Source organism: Lactuca sativa, chromosome 3 (genome assembly GCF_002870075.4).
Source record: "Lactuca sativa cultivar Salinas chromosome 3, Lsat_Salinas_v11, whole genome shotgun sequence".
Lineage (NCBI taxonomy): Eukaryota > Viridiplantae > Streptophyta > Magnoliopsida > Asterales > Asteraceae > Lactuca > Lactuca sativa.
This window is the reverse complement of record NC_056625.2, coordinates 219,816,522-219,832,516: the sequence shown is the minus strand read 5'-3', so window position 1 is coordinate 219,832,516 and position 15,995 is coordinate 219,816,522. Positions and strand designations below refer to the sequence as shown.

Below are 15,995 nucleotides of genomic sequence, written 5' to 3'. Positions count from 1 at the left end.
GGTTTTTTTTAATATTTTGGACAGAAAAAACTGGATTTTTTAATAATTTTTTATTGTTTTTATTTTTATAAAAATAAAAAGTAATTAACTACGGATTACCTACAGAAAATCCGTAGCTATTTACTTCCGTAGCTATCCATTTCCATAGCTATTCCGTAGCTATTTAGTTCCGTAGCTATTCCATAGCTATTCAATTCCGTAACTATTCTGTAGGAAATTCGTAGCTATTTATTTCCGTAGCTATGGTAGCTACGGAAAATTTCCGTAGCTATTCAGTAACTAATCCGTAGCTATAATTTAGCCACGGGTCATTATGCTACAGACGTTTTTCCGTAGCAATTCCGTAGCTATTCGTTATAGCTACGGATTGTGCTGTAGCTATTGAACCAGTTTTCTAGTAGTGTCCACTACCCAATACACCCGAAGCCAATACAACAAAATTAAGGGAAACTAAGAAACGATAACCTGTTCTGTACCATCCGCTTCCAGTTAGGTTTTTCGGTCAATATGGTCATTACAATAATCTCTTTGATGTTGGAAATAATTAAAAAGAAATTAATTATTGTTATTCGAAATCATATCTGTCGCTTTTTACTGGATAAGGTGCATTCTTCAGCAAAAAATGTATATATCTATCATCTATGTAGTATATATACCCCCCTCATCTTTCATCCTTACTCCCACGTCTCTCGATCTCTCTGGACCATTGGTACCTAGCTATATAGCAACTAGGTGATGGCCATGATCAAGTACTCCCCTGCCGTTCTTCTACTGCTATATATGACAGCGGCGATGGTGGGTGTGGTTGTGGCGGAGCTTCAAAGGTTTGATCATGCCGTCAAATCCGACGGATCTCTCAGTTTTTTGGTCGTCGGTGATTGGGGTAGGAGAGGACTCTACAATCAATCCAATGTTGCTTACCAGGTTAGTTTATTACTAATTCATATATATATCCCAATTAACTGTCTCCCCAGCTACATACTAGCTTCTTAATCAACGTCAATTCGTTTACTTTAATGGAGGCACTACGTAATTCAACTTGCATTTTATCATGCGTTCGAAATTATATTACACTCGTTAACTTTTGTCTCCCAAAAAGTAGTGAACTGCACTTGAAATCTAAACGCCAACGTAAACGATCATAGAAAAGACAAAACAGATTGAATAATGAATATAACAATTATTATTAATATTATTTTTATGTAATAACAGTTCAGTTTTCGAGGATTGATTTGCCATATGAGATCTCTATAGAAATAAAATAAGCATTGGTTGTGCCGAAATTAATTATTGACGTTTAGTTTATTGTTATTTTTTAAGATTGAAAACATGTTTCATGTTGCTTTTATTTTAATCTCGTTTCCAAAAAAAAAAAAAAAAAAAAAAAAAAATTGCGCCAAAACCAAAATGGGGGATATGGATTTCGGTAGCTTGGTTTACATTCATTTACCCCTACTTGATAGCCTGAAAATAAGCTAGTAAAGCGTAAATACACAAATATTTACAGAATTTATATTTTGGAATAATATCATTTATATATCTCATTTCTGTAACCTAATTTACATTTATCTTGCTCTATTTCTCTTGAGAACGAATAATATATACCTCTCTTGGTTCATAGAGATTTTTTTGCTAAAGTTTTAATCGGAATTTTCCGTACACTTAAATTATCTACAAATTAATAATGGATAGCATCAGAGTTTAATCCAGTTCAATAGAATCACTAAGGACTAATGATTATATAATTCATTATGACATTTATTTTTTTCTTGAGTATTTTCACAGTACTTATAGCAATTGGTATAATATGTGATAATTTAAAATAATACGACCATGAGAGTTGTATTATCTATATAATTTAACAAAAAAAATCAATCTAACAACATTACAAAATATTTTTGGTCCTACCAGAGTGTAATATGGATAACAACACATGTCATGCTATTATTGAAGGCGATTAAAAAAGAAATATTAAGTTGAAAATAATTGCTTTTTCTTTGTTTGGTTTGTTCACGAGTCTTCTAATATTCTATATTCTAAAATTGTTTTCAGATGGGGAAAGTTGGAGAGAAAACGGACGTGGACTTCATTATTTCCACTGGTGATAATTTTTACGACAGTGGATTAATTGACGTGGATGATCCAGCATTTTTTGAATCTTTTTCAAATGTGTATACTGCACCTAGCTTACAAAAACAATGGTACTCAGGTAAACTCATATATACCCAAGGATTAATTGTTATATATCTTTTAATCTACTTTGGAATTCTCCATTTATTAATTAGTAGCTCCTTCAAAAAACTAGGTTGTTATTATAAAGCTATTAATTATGTCTCCATTTACGGATATCTCTTCTAACGTGTCGTTAGTTTTATTTTTTGAAAATTTCACTGTTAGAAAATAATCTATGAATATCTGAAAAGTTATTAAATTTTTTTTTCTAAGAAAGTATATTATGAATAAAACCAAAAATACATGATATGAAATGAAATTGCGACGAAATCGAATTTCAAATTCATGTTCAGTCTTGTATAAGAAACATACAGTCGTCTCGAGTTGTGCTAAAGTTTTGGAACGATAATAGCACAAAATCGCATGTTTGTTTTCGTACTCATGTTCAAAAGTCATATATATTTTATAGCATTCAATGTTTGTTTTAAGTTATTTTTAGTTGTGTTATTCGTGTTTAAATTAACTTTTTTTTACAAGAACCTGCCATTAATTATGCAAATGATTATTTTTGTTATTTTGTTGTGTTTTTGTATTTTTATTTAGTCATGTTCCTGTTAATGAAAAAAACAGTATCTTGTCATATCTATTCGGGTTTAATAAATAGTTTTTTGACGTATCGTACTAGTCAAAAGCAAAGAACGACTTCACGATTTGCCACCCGTAGTCTTACCAGTTCCATAGTTCAACCGGTCTAATCGATCCCAAATTAAAACCGTGAGTGTTTGTGTGTGTGTATATATATATATATATATATATATATATATATATATATATATATATATATATATATATATATATATATATATAAAATAAAATTACGTATTTCATAAAAATATAGTTAAAATATAAATAAAAAATTTGTGTATAACATTAGGCTTTATGTATAAAAAAATATTTATATAACAAATGTGTTTCTTTCAGTAAGAAATATACGGTTTTAAATGATAAAAATAAAATATTTACACAATTTTAAATAGAAAATGGTCAAAGTTAAACAAAAATGAAAAAAAAATAATGTTCAATTTAAAAAACAAACGTCTCAAAATTGTAAAAATATGAAAAGTTATTGTTAAAGTTAAAAAAATATATAAAAATTTAGTGTAGTTTGTGTTATTTTTTTTCAAACTTGTTATATTAATGTCACATATGATCAGATCACCAAATAATAATACATCAATATTATGCCACTTGAGTGGGTAACTTGCTTGACTGATGAAATTGTCAAAATTACAAAATTAAAAACTTAATGATGAAATTGTAACAAAAATAACATAGTTTTAAAATTAAAGTTTTGTAAAAACATAGTGCCTTGAAAATTACACTTGTTAATTTAATGGGATCCCTGTATTGTGAGTGGCACGATTGTGTTACTCAAACTGAGAAGCATACAGTAATTGATAGTAAATCCGTGTGTTATCAAATTAAATGGATCCATTATTGTCTACTTACAAAAATACTAAATTTTTTAAGTTATAAAATTTGGTTTTTAAGGGTTGGACCGGCTTTTAAGTGTTGAACCTTAGAAGTTTTAATCGGTTTTTGACTAACAAGTTACTTTTAAGTGGCACGATTGCGTTTTCACTGGTTTAAATACAGCCGGTTTTTGGTATCTGAAGAACTGGTAGTGGTGGCCTTACTGGCGGGTTCTTTGTTGAACCTTTTTATTTTACTTGCAGTTTTAGGGAATCACGACTACAGGGGTAACGCCTTGGCACAATTGAGTCCTGTCCTCACACAGAAAGATAGCAGATGGTTCTGTCTTAAATCATTTATGCTCCATGCAGGTATACTTTTATTTATTTATTTTAAAGATTATTTTCATAATTTAAACTTATGTACTTATCAAACAATGCAGGAAACACGGAATTCTTTTTTGTTGATACAACACCTTTCCAAGATAAATATTTTACAGAAACAAAACATACTTACGATTGGAGAGGTGTTCTTCCTCGACCAGATTACATTGCAAATCTTTTAAAGGTGATCATTCTTTCCACACACACACACACACACACACACACACACATATATATATATATATATATATATATATATATATATATATATATATATATATATATAATCAAAACTTATATTTAAAATATAACCCCTTTCGAGCTGGTATCCTTGCGAGGGTTTGAATATAGTAGTATGGATTTTGTCCAAATTTAGATTAAGTTGTTTGTGAATGTGTTATAATTATTACATATAAATAATTTGTAATTGTGATTTGTTTGATTATGTTTTTGGATGATAAAAATATGTTAAATATTGAATAATATGTATGTGGACATATAAGCAACACATACATATGCACGTTTTTTTTTTTTTGACGGATATATATACAAGAATTTTGGATTTGATATAAAAACATGGTGGTTATGCAGGAGGTGGACATAGCATTAAAAGAATCAAATGCCAAATGGAAAATAGTGGTCGGGCATCATACAATGTTTAGTGCTGGTGACCATGGGAACACTCAAGAGCTTGTCGACAAGCTATTGCCAATTCTTAAGGTATATATTACCGTATAAATTACAATAAAAAATAAAATAAAAAGACCTTACAAATCCCTTTTGTAGGAAACTACAAGTTTTAAATTTGCCTTGGCAAATGGCAAAAAAACCCCTAAAGTTTACAATTCTTTTTGTTTTATTGTCTCCCAAAATTTAGTGATTTTACTCTAATTTTCTGAAAGTTTTTCTAATCGGTCTCAAAAACCGTGAGTTATATATATATATATATATATATATATATATATATATATATATATATATATATATATATATATATATATATATATATATATATATATATATATATATATATATATATATATATATATTAGACACACGTACATACATACACACATGCACTTAAAGGTAACATTTTATATTATATATTCGAATTTGCCAATTGCAGGAAAATGAGGTGAATTTATACATAAATGGGCATGATCATTGTTTGCAACAAATCAGTAGTCCAGACAGGTAAACTTGTTTTGTTTTTTGTAATCTTCATGTGATCTTAATATAACTTGCATTTTCTACTAGTTACATGGCACTGGTTCAGTGATGATATACTTGTACATATATTTAAGGATTAGAGTTTCCTGCAATCGATATGTATTGAAGTATAATATCTTTCAACCAAATCATACAAACACTGGTTTTACTGTATGTAAATTATAAAAATTTATTAATTTAGAAGTAAAGAGTTTCCACTATCGTCTGGTGGAGTTTCTATTCCAATGAAAATTAGGCAAATTAGGCTCTATCTGGACATATTACTCTTATGTTACTCATCTCAACTTTGTTGGAAAATTTACTGCTTATAGATTAGAAAGTAAATATGTATACTGAAAGAATAATCATTTGTTACTGTAGCAAGCTTCAATTTCTAACAAGTGGAGGCGGATCAAAGGCATGGCGTGGTAATACCAACCCATGGAACCCTAATGAATTGAAATTCTATTATGATGGCCAAGGATTCATGAATTGTGAGATAACTTATGAAAAAATTCAGCTGGCTTTTTATGATATCTTTGGTAATGAACTACACAAGTGGAGTGTCTCTGAATACGTACATAGTTCCTCGTAAAGCTTATTAGCTAAAAACTTATTATGTGACTATATCAATCTTGTTATTTCTAGCAAATTATTGAAACAATTTCCTGTTTTTAGAAAGTCAACGTGAGGCATATGTATGTGATAATTTATGGGTTAAAGGTTGTATATTAATTATCTTTTTGTCTTGTTTCGCTCAAATTATGATGAAATAAATGTTGTGTCCTTTCTTTTATTCGTTTTTTATATGATCTTTTAACTAGTGTCATATATATTTTTTTTTCTAGAAAATCAACCTAGAATAGATTAACGTAAAACTAGATATAAAACATTAGTATAGATATCTAATTTCCCTCACACTTAAGAACATTACATTTTATGAGCTTCATACTTTGGCCATCACAAGTTCAGACTTTGTCAATTTTCGTCCCTATTCTGTGACTGAGCAACACACGTCTAAAACTACCACTGTGTCGCCATTCCTCTCTTCCAATCAACTGTTTACAGAGAAAAAAGTGGGAACCTCCTCCAAAACATAGTCGGCCCTCTTCTCTTTTGGTTTCCCGTTCAGTGTAAAAGGTCACCGATGTGCTCCATTAATACGTGTTTTTCTGCTATGCCTTTCACTTTCGTAATTTCTCAAATATCAAAATTCATCTGCTTCCTTCTCTACAACAAATCTCGATTGAATGTTGTTGCTGTAACATACGAACACCAACTCCTATCTATTGTTCTGTCCCTCATCTATTATTCTAAAATTCGCCTTCATACACGAAATTAATGATCCCCTCCTGTAATAACCCTACATTCGTACGTTTTCCAAATATCGGAGAATTTTTCATTCGATGATGGCTGATTTCATTGCATGTTTTCCATGTGTTTCACTGTTCTTCGTCCAAGTATGGTTTCTATTTGGGATTTATTAGGATTTTATGCCCTATTGTAGAGTCTATCTTTGTTGTGATATGTCAAACCTTAGGTTGTCTTGATTACGAATATCTATGAATAACAAATGTCAAATGACTTCGTTATGTATGTATTTACTAGGCACAATTAGATTTTTACTGCTCAGTGTTGAAGTCCTAGTATTTTTTGTATATGTGAGCATCCTATAAATAGTGTAGGTACATAAGTGGGTTCTAACTTTTTCACTTTGATGCACTAAGATTTCTCTCTCATTGCAACTTCACTTGTACTAATTCCAGATAAGAAAGTTGAATCAAGATCATATTTAGATCTCGGGGCTCTTACTTACTCTGATTTACATTAAGATTGGTTGAAACTTTGTTCAAACATCCTTTCAACTGATATCAGAGCAAAAATCTACACGTCGTTTGAAGAATCTTATTCATGTTTTATTCTAATTGAATCATTGCTTCAATTCAATTATTCTACAAGAGAAAAAGTAATTCTATTAGGTTTAAGTTTGAAAATAGTTTCCAAAAACTCATAATAATAGCAACGGAAGTCATAAAATTTCGAACATAATAACATTTACAAACCACCGAGGATTTACTTGCATGTTCTGGAAAGATAAAAACACAACCATAGAAGAAGGAAGATGATAACAACCTTTATTGTCCCTTGAGTCCTCTTGGGAGGCTTGATTTTTGATGAAGAATGTGGAACCAAAAGACACCAACAATTGATCACTTGATGTAATGCTAGTTACAACTCTTAAGCTTTAAGTCAAAACAAAGGTATGACTAAAAGAGAGAATACAAGTAACTTCTAACTCTTTAACACTTTGCAAGAACTTAAGGGAGTGAAAGGTAGGAGCAAATTTTCAGCAACTGCAAGGCTTAAGTGATTAACAATGAAAGCCTTAAGACTAGTAGTAAAGTAGAAACATTACCTTAAGGTCTTTAGCTATTTAGCTCTTTAGACAAGCATGTCCCCCCGTGCATGCACCATACCATTTCTTTTGATGAAACAAATCAAAAGCCCTCACTTCTTCTCCTCTTAGGTGCTCCCGGCCTAAGGAAGTAAAAAAGAAAGAGATAGTTCAAATTTTATAAACTCTAAGTTTATAAAATTCTAACTTTGTCTTTAAGTAAAAGACAAAAGGATTCAACTAGTCCAACAAGTTGTGCATGACATGTTAATTCATACAATATGAAATAATATGTAACTTGTTATTGTAAAATAATTATTTCCATGAAATAAATATTTTTCCAATTTATTATAAGAGTTTATAAATATTTATTAAAATCAATTTCTAATAAATAATCAACTGTATCGAGTTGTTGTTAGTGTGACCCTTAGAATCATATGTTAATTATCAATATCATTCTAACATGACTCTTGAGAATATAAGATCTTTCAAATTCTTCATTTTATCGTTGTTATTAAATGATTATGCATTGATTTTGTCAATCGTTTTGTATCTCATTTCTTTCTTTTCAAGATCGATTATCCTCTTTTTACTCGATCAAATGGTGAATCTGAAAGTCAATATTGTGATGAACTATGCAAAATTGCTTGGATCTGCAACAAAAATTCCAATGTTGCTTCCAAAGTATTACGATCAATGGGAGGATCGCATGGAAGACTATCTCAATTGGATTCATGAAGATCTCTGGCGATCGATCAAAAAAGGACCTTGTTGTGCTGATCTGGTTCAAGCGATTAGAAATGCTGGTGTTGTAGAAGATATGATAGTTCATGCAAACAAGCAAAAGGAAAATGATAAGAGATGTCTTTAAGATCTTCGTGATGCTTTTCCACCAGTTGTATACAACTATATTTAAGGACGCAAGACTGTGAAAGAAATGTAGGACACATTAAAGGAGAAATATCAAAGGAATGAGACAACCAAGAAGAGATCGATGACACAATGCTTATCAGAATTTGCCGATTTCAAGCAGAAGGATAGTGAATATATCGAAGCTTATTACGATAGATTCAATGAGCTTATCTATAAGTGTACCAGATAAGTACCTGTTCATACTTCTCTTGAATTCAACATTACCTTCATCCTAGGCATGAAGAAGGAATGGAAGAATACTTGGCTCGTGATCAAGACTCGACAGAATTTTTACACTAACTTGATGTCGAATCTCTATAATATTTTAAAAGCACATGAGTCTGAGGTGAAGGAGACAACTGAAGAGAAAAACAAGATGAATTTCGGTAGTCCAATGAAACTAGTTTCAAAAACAAATGGAAAGGAGAATGTTTCTAATGGGGAAGCTGAGGAGAATGAAGAAGCTTTTCTGTTGAATTCAGATGACGAAGTTGTTGCCTATTACTCTAATAATCCGTTTAATAAGTTTTACAAAAAGCTAATCAGTGGAAACATTAAAAACAGTTATGTGAAAAATCCATTGTCGAATTCTAGTGCTGAGAAAAAGTGTATTGAGAAGGAGGAGAAGAAAGAAGAAGAGAAAAAGTTTGAGCAGAAACTTAAAGGTGATCCTGGTTACAATTGCAACTATTGTAATGGGAATAATCATCTTGCGAAGGATTTTATGATAAGGAAAAAGGAAGAGAAGAAAGAGAAAGTGAAGGATAAGGCCTATTATGCTATAAAGCTTGAAGAAGTTCATGGAAAGACGAATAATCTATCCTTAGCTGCAAAGGATGTTGGTGATGATGATGGATCCTATCAAATCTAGTCGAGAGGCTACGATAATGAAGAGATATGTCATCCTACTAGCGGAGTCATGTTTGCAAAGCATGTTATGGGTCATTCAGGTGAGAAGATCTTGTTTGGTGAGAATTAGGAAGATAGTGGCGTGGAAGAGATGAAGAAGGAGAAAGAGGAGAAAGATATGATAGTTAGAAAGTGCTTTGTGATGACAGCTTCAAGGTCTCCTATGACTGAGAAGGTGTAATCTGCTTGTTTCTCTTAATGTTGCTTTAAGTTCTTACCATGCTATTGTGTATGCTTTTGATGATACATGTTCTTACTTGAATTATGTGTTGATCTCCTTGATTAGCTAAGCGGAGAAGAATAAGACAATTCTTTACAAAGAAAGAAATAAATTGGAGGAGAAGAATACCAAGACAGAAGGGCTAAAATTAAAAATCACAAACGTCATGATAGATAAGGACTCCTTGAGGATGGATAATAACATGTTAGTTAAGAAAAAGAAATATTTACTGCAACACTGATAAACGTCTGTATGGTAAGTTAACTGATCTTTATCATCCATTTGACATTTGCAACATACAAAATTACTCCCTTTCATTAATTTCAATCGTGAGTTAGTTGATGAAACTACTTTTTGTTGTGAGAGTAAGGTATTTGGATATGATAAAGTTCCTAATGATTCTTATGCATATGGTATTGTGAACATTAATGATTATTTGAATGCTGATGAAATGATTAATATTATGAATAATACTTTGACTAAAAATGAGCACATGAAAATTTTGAACAAAACTGAGAATTCAATACAAATTACTCAATAAAATTTTTCTGACACCGAAGATAATTATGACAATATCAGTGAAATTAAGGAAGAAGAATGTGTTGATTGCTCAAAATTTTGTCATTCCGATCAAGTGGTTATCTCTTGCTAGTTCTGACGCTATGTACAACAAAATGACTGAAATAATCACATTTTAAATGGAATCGCAAGGAGTAAAAGGTTAAATAAGAATCAATTTGCCCAAATTCTTGAACTGTCGTCTGAAGGTCAGTTCGAGGTGCCTACGAGTGAACAAATACTCAAAATGTTCAATGAGACGGGTTATCAACCTTTAATTTCACTTGTGAGTACTTTCAAGAAGTCAAGTCTTCTAGGAGTTTGTAATTTTTTCCTTTGGGATCACACTTTGTTGTTTGACTGATAGAAGTTTTGGTTTCGATAAAGCAAAAGTTCAATTCAATTCAATCATGGCAGGTCTTTTCTATGGTATGCATGTTGATTATGCCTCATTGCTTTGGGCTGAGTTTGCTTCGTCATTCAAGCAATCAAAGAAGACAATTGGTATTTCTAGTTCTCGATTATGGAGTATCATCTTACATGAAGTCTACAGTTAAGAAGATATTCTTGTTCCTGAAGATGGTGAGGTTGCCCAATTTTCTCATCTTAACATTCCCAAATATGTTATTGATAATCAACTTATTTTCCCTATTGTTGGTCAAATTCTTGAGGAAATGCTCAATTTGGTATCTCATATGAATTTGTTATTGATTCAATATAAATCTTGCATGGATTCTATTTCTTTCGATGTTTTACCAAAGAATGTGAGCTTTAAAGCCACATAAGGCACATCCATGGATTCATAAGTTTGAAAGAAGAAATCAAAGTCAAATACTAAAGTTGTTGAGAAAGATGCTTCAGAGAAAAATGTTCCTAAGAAGTCCGGGAAAGGCGGTTCTAAGAAGGTTATAAAAGAATTCACTGAGAAGTCATCTGTAGGTGGTTCTAAGAAAGAAGTTGCGAATGTTGATAAATAAGTTGTTACTGAAACTTCTATTTCTGAGGACGTTGTCAGGAAATCCAAGAAGTTGGAGACGAATTCTATGTCTTCTGGTGTGGTTATTATGGATATCACTAGGTGTCACACCCTAAAACCGAGAGCGACGGAATACGTTCTGGGGTGGAGGACGTCATGTACAGTATCATAACAATTACATAATAGTAAAAACAAGCGACAACAACCATTGCATTAATATAGTGATTTAAATACAAACATGTTCTATACAGTTAATAGACACCAAAAGTATAACCAAAATAAAAGATGGGTGTTGTATATGCTCCATCTTCATAAAAGCTGCGTCAGTACCTGTCTATCTTTGACCTGAGGATATAAGTTATTTTGAAAACGAGTATCAGCATAAAGCTGGTGAGTTCATATGATTTTAGTGTCATTTCTTTCATAAAAGTGTTTACAATCAATTAATATATGAGTTGAAATAAATGTTGGGAGTAGTATAAATCCCTAGAAAATCCTATATTTTCTAGATTTAGATATGTGTAAGTTAAATCCTTTGAGCGTGTAAAAGTATTTTCATTGAAACTATCAGTGTTAAAAATAAGGTAGTAAGTTTCATACAAGTAGCGTAGGTGAGTAAAAGTATTGCTGGTTGACTGTAGTAGTGTTGCAACTTCAATATATATTCATTTACTTCTGGAAATTAGATTAGATTTTAATTCTTAGTGTGTTAATTTGAATATAGATGAGACTTCTTATGTAACCGAACTGAATGATTATAGAGGTTCCGATAACCTTCCCGGTCATCCGCAGTGTAGTGTTGTAGTGCCATCCCTGGGCCTAGTCGGCTCGGACTCTAATTTAACAGTCGGGATGTAATAACGTCCGTCCTGTATAGATCTATACATGTAGTGTTGCTTTCCTTTCGGGAAGCCCTGGTTACATGGTATTTACGTAGTAGAGTGTCGTATAGAGGAATAGTATGTTATCTTCTGGATTACTGTATTCTCTTGAATTATAGTATAGTAACTTTTAGTTGTAGTATAGATAGTGTTCTCTTAAACGTGTCTAAACTCGTGATAGTAGTAGTTATAACGAGTATCCTAGTGATAGAGTGTCAAGCGGTAGTGTTAACTATAACTGTTATAGTTATATAGAGTGTAGAGTCGCATGCCTTTGATTTACAAAGGTATTAAATAATATAAAGACTTTCGTATCTAACACAATATATATGATATATAAGTAAGAATTCAACGACAGTCGGACGGATAACAATATACCCTAAGACCACAATCAAACAAGAATAGGAAATAAGGTGAGCTATCGGTCCTAAGTCCTTCAAGTCTTATTTATATAAATATATGAATGTTGATATAGTTTAAAATAAAAGTAATTTAAATACAATTTGAAACTAGTTTAACAACATTTTAATTTAGAAAATGTTTTTGATGAATATTTAAAACAGTTTCATTGACAAATAGATAACGTATAGAGATATCCTTTTTGGCTGTAAGCTATAAATCACATAGGATTAGGAACAAGAACTTGTTGCATTTACTTGTATCCCCCCCTAAAACATGTAAAAACATTTAAAAGGTTAATTAAGGGGTATGAACTCACCTGCAAAGAGTAGATTGGGTGGAAGTATCGGGTGAGCGTTTGGTGTCAAGTAAAGACTTGTACACACTTTATGACCCTAGAAACATATGAAGACATATGTTTACAAGTAATTAGTGATTTAAACACTAATTAAACACATATAGACATCCTAATGTGAATAAAAACTCTATGGTTGAGTGCTAGAAGGTTATTGAGTTGCAAGGAAGGAGTTTTAAGCCTCACTATGGAGTTTAGTCATCACAAACTCACCTTAGGTGAGTTTACGGCTGGAGGACCATTTCCTCCATGAGTTTATGGCCGTAAACTCATGGAAGGAGTGGGTTTGAGTGCTTAAAGGGTTCATACACTACTAGGGGCGGTTCTAAGGCTTAATCCGAGGCTTAAGGGGTGTTTAGGATTAAAGGAGGGTACTCCCTTGGAGTTTGCGGTCCTAGGACCACTCCTTGGGAGTTTACGGCTGTAAACCCCATGGTTTACGGTAGTAAACTCTTGGACATCCCTTAAACTTCGTTTTTGAGGTACTTTGCTCATTCCTAACAATTTCTAAGTGAAGGTATAAGGCCAGGATGGTGTTTAAGACTTGATTTGCATGAGTTGAGGGAGTTTACGGACTAAGAATATTCTTGGGCTGTAAACCCTCTTTCAAGCCCCTAAACTTGGTGTTTAATGTCTAAAATAATTCAAGGCTAAGTTCCAAGCTAATTTCTAAGCCTAAGGAGGAGATTTGATGCATATTTGGCTCACTTTTAGGGGTTTACGGCCTAAGATTGTTCTTAGGCTGTAAACTCCTTATTCTTAGCCTTCTTGGATGATTTTCAAGCCATATCAACATGCAATGATTTTTAGAACAAGCTAGGATGAGAGAACTTACTATTTGGAGCGGAAATTTGCGGTTTTTGGAGGAAATCGGACTTGAGGAGAGAGAGTAGAGAGAGAGAGAGAGAGTGTCTAGTGTGGTAAAAAAGTCCAAAATAGCGTCCACTCACCCTTATATAGGGCTTGAGTGTTGTACCCGGTATACAACTACCCGATACTTATGTTAAACGAGGTTTAAAGTTTTACCCGATTAAATGGTCGTAACCCGGCTTACGTTGTAAACTAGATTTTTCCCAAACAAAATTTAAGATATTACATGTGTTTTATTTATTTCCATAAATATGAATATAAAATAAAAAAAACATTATTTTGTTTGTTTAACCCCAAAAATTTATTGGAATAATAATATAAATAATAATAATAATTTTATTAGCGGAAAGTGGGTTACAACGATGGAATAAATTTCGGGTTGTCACACTAGGAAAGAAGCACACAAAAACAGGAAAAGTGCAACAACCCGAAATTTATAACTTGTACAGTCATTCAATTAAATCATAGTCAGGCTTGTTTCTGCTATCTTTTAGCATTGTTAAGGGTCTGTTTGAGTGTTCTAAGCCTAGTACATTCAAGGATTTGGTGTTAGGAAGTATCTGCAAGAGTTCATGGTGCAACATTCAAGCCGGAAAACTCCAAGTCTTGGAGTTTACGGCTGTAAACTAGAGATTGCGTCCGTAATCTCTTAGTTGGCCGTAAACTCCTCCCATATACATGATATTCCTTCATTTTTCACCACTTCTCACACTTCCACTCAAGAAACTCGATTCTCTCTCAACTATCATCAAGAGTTTTCATATTGATCTTCAAATATTGTCACAATCATGAATTTGAACCCTTGTAAACATTTAACAATGATAACAAATATAAACCAACAATAGGAAAGCATGTAAGATGCTTATTCATTAACACCAAAATTTCAATCAAACACTTCATACATGCACTGCAACTAGCTAACAAACAATTGGAAACCTTAGAAATCCTTGTTTAAGTCCATTTTGGATTAGGATTTCCTTATTGGGCCCAATGGACCAATAAGATTCCAATTGGACTATCTTGGGCTTAGAACTCTTGAATGGGCTCTAATTGGACCCACTTTCATTTATTTTAATATTATGGGCCATATTGAGCCTAGAATGAAATAAGATATTTAAATGGACCATATTGGGCCATAATTAACCAAATTTAGCCCTTATAGGTCATAAAAATCATATTTATAATTATTTGGGCCAAACATCACTTAACATAACCATGAAATGGGCTTAAGCATACAAGGACCAATCCTTTTCTTTTCCCCTCTCCATTCTCGGCCCAAGCCCAACCAAAGAAGGAGAGTTGTCTTTTCCTATGCCACCTAACATTTATCCATAGGTTTCCCATGCACCATCTCATGTTTTCATGCAAATCAACTCAAAAACCTCTCTTCTCTCCTCTCTCTTTTGCTCTCGGCCGAACCCAAGCACACACACACACATTTCACTCACAATTCTCTCAAGAAAACTCTCTCCACTCCTCTCCATATTTTCGAGATTAAGGAAGATTTCAAGGAGATTTAACCCATAAACACATCATCTAAGGTAAGTTGATGTTAGATCCATAATCTAGCTATTTCCTTTCATTCAAGAATCATCTCTTAATTCATTCAAACTCATGATCTTGCACCTTAGAAGCATCTAAGTTCGAGATCCTCCAAGAAAGGTTGCTAGGATCAAATTTTTCTTCATCTTCTCCATCAAAAAATGAAACCACACTCAAGGTGAGTTTCATACCCCTTCCTTTTCGGTTTTTATGAGTTTTATGGGGTAGAATACAAGAAAATGTGTAGATCTATGTGTAAATGTATGCTATGTGTGATTTGATGCATGTATGTGTGTGATATCATGTGTTTTGTGTTGATTTTGTTATCAAAAAGTGTGTAAAAACCGAGATCTAAGGCATGAGAAAGGAAATAAACATAACTTAAGTTATTATACACTAATCAAGTCAACAAAAATAGTTTATGAGGTTAGGATGAACATATCCTAACATAAAACTCATTTTACGACTTAAAATGTCAAAAATACAAAACTTAGGGTACAAACCGACAAATTTATAGTTTCTGGAGGGTCAAAAGGTTCCAAAAAGTTTCTATAATAATTTTTCTGAACAACAACATTTTTAAGGGACTTAAAGTGTAAATTTTGAACCTAATGGGCTAGATTTGGGCTTTTCGGCCCAATAAGCCTCAAAATGCGAGATTTATAAGTTTGAGGGGCTGAAAATGCAACTTTCTGTAAAACAGGGGGTAATCAGCATAATAAAATGTTTTTAAGGTTCAAA

The 15,995-nt window shown here is 32.3% G+C and overlaps 1 protein-coding gene across 1 annotated transcript; it reads left to right on the top strand.

Annotated features, from left to right (window-relative positions):
- The first annotated feature begins 663 nt into the window (after positions 1 to 663).
- Positions 664 to 6,033, top strand: LOC111921153 (purple acid phosphatase 7). The gene is made up of 7 exons (XM_023916725.3): positions 664 to 924; positions 2,053 to 2,209; positions 3,909 to 4,016; positions 4,088 to 4,212; positions 4,620 to 4,748; positions 5,155 to 5,222; positions 5,619 to 6,033. Exons 1-7 carry the CDS (start codon positions 736 to 738, stop codon positions 5,830 to 5,832), a joined length of 990 nt encoding a protein of 329 aa, XP_023772493.1. The 5' UTR covers positions 664 to 735; the 3' UTR covers positions 5,833 to 6,033.
- The last annotated feature ends 9,962 nt before the right edge of the window (positions 6,034 to 15,995 follow it).

What these genes read in the sequence shown, in the direction of transcription:
- LOC111921153 (XM_023916725.3), top strand. Translation starts at nt 736, where the DNA reads ATGGCCATGATCAAGTACTCCCCTGCCGTTCTTCTACTGCTATATATG. An exon ending in ACATTGCAAATCTTTTAAAG is followed by an intron (nt 4,213 to 4,619) that starts GTGATCATTCTT and finishes GTGGTTATGCAG; the next exon opens with GAGGTGGACATAGCATTAAA. An exon ending in CAAATCAGTAGTCCAGACAG is followed by an intron (nt 5,223 to 5,618) that starts GTAAACTTGTTT and finishes TTGTTACTGTAG; the next exon opens with CAAGCTTCAATTTCTAACAA.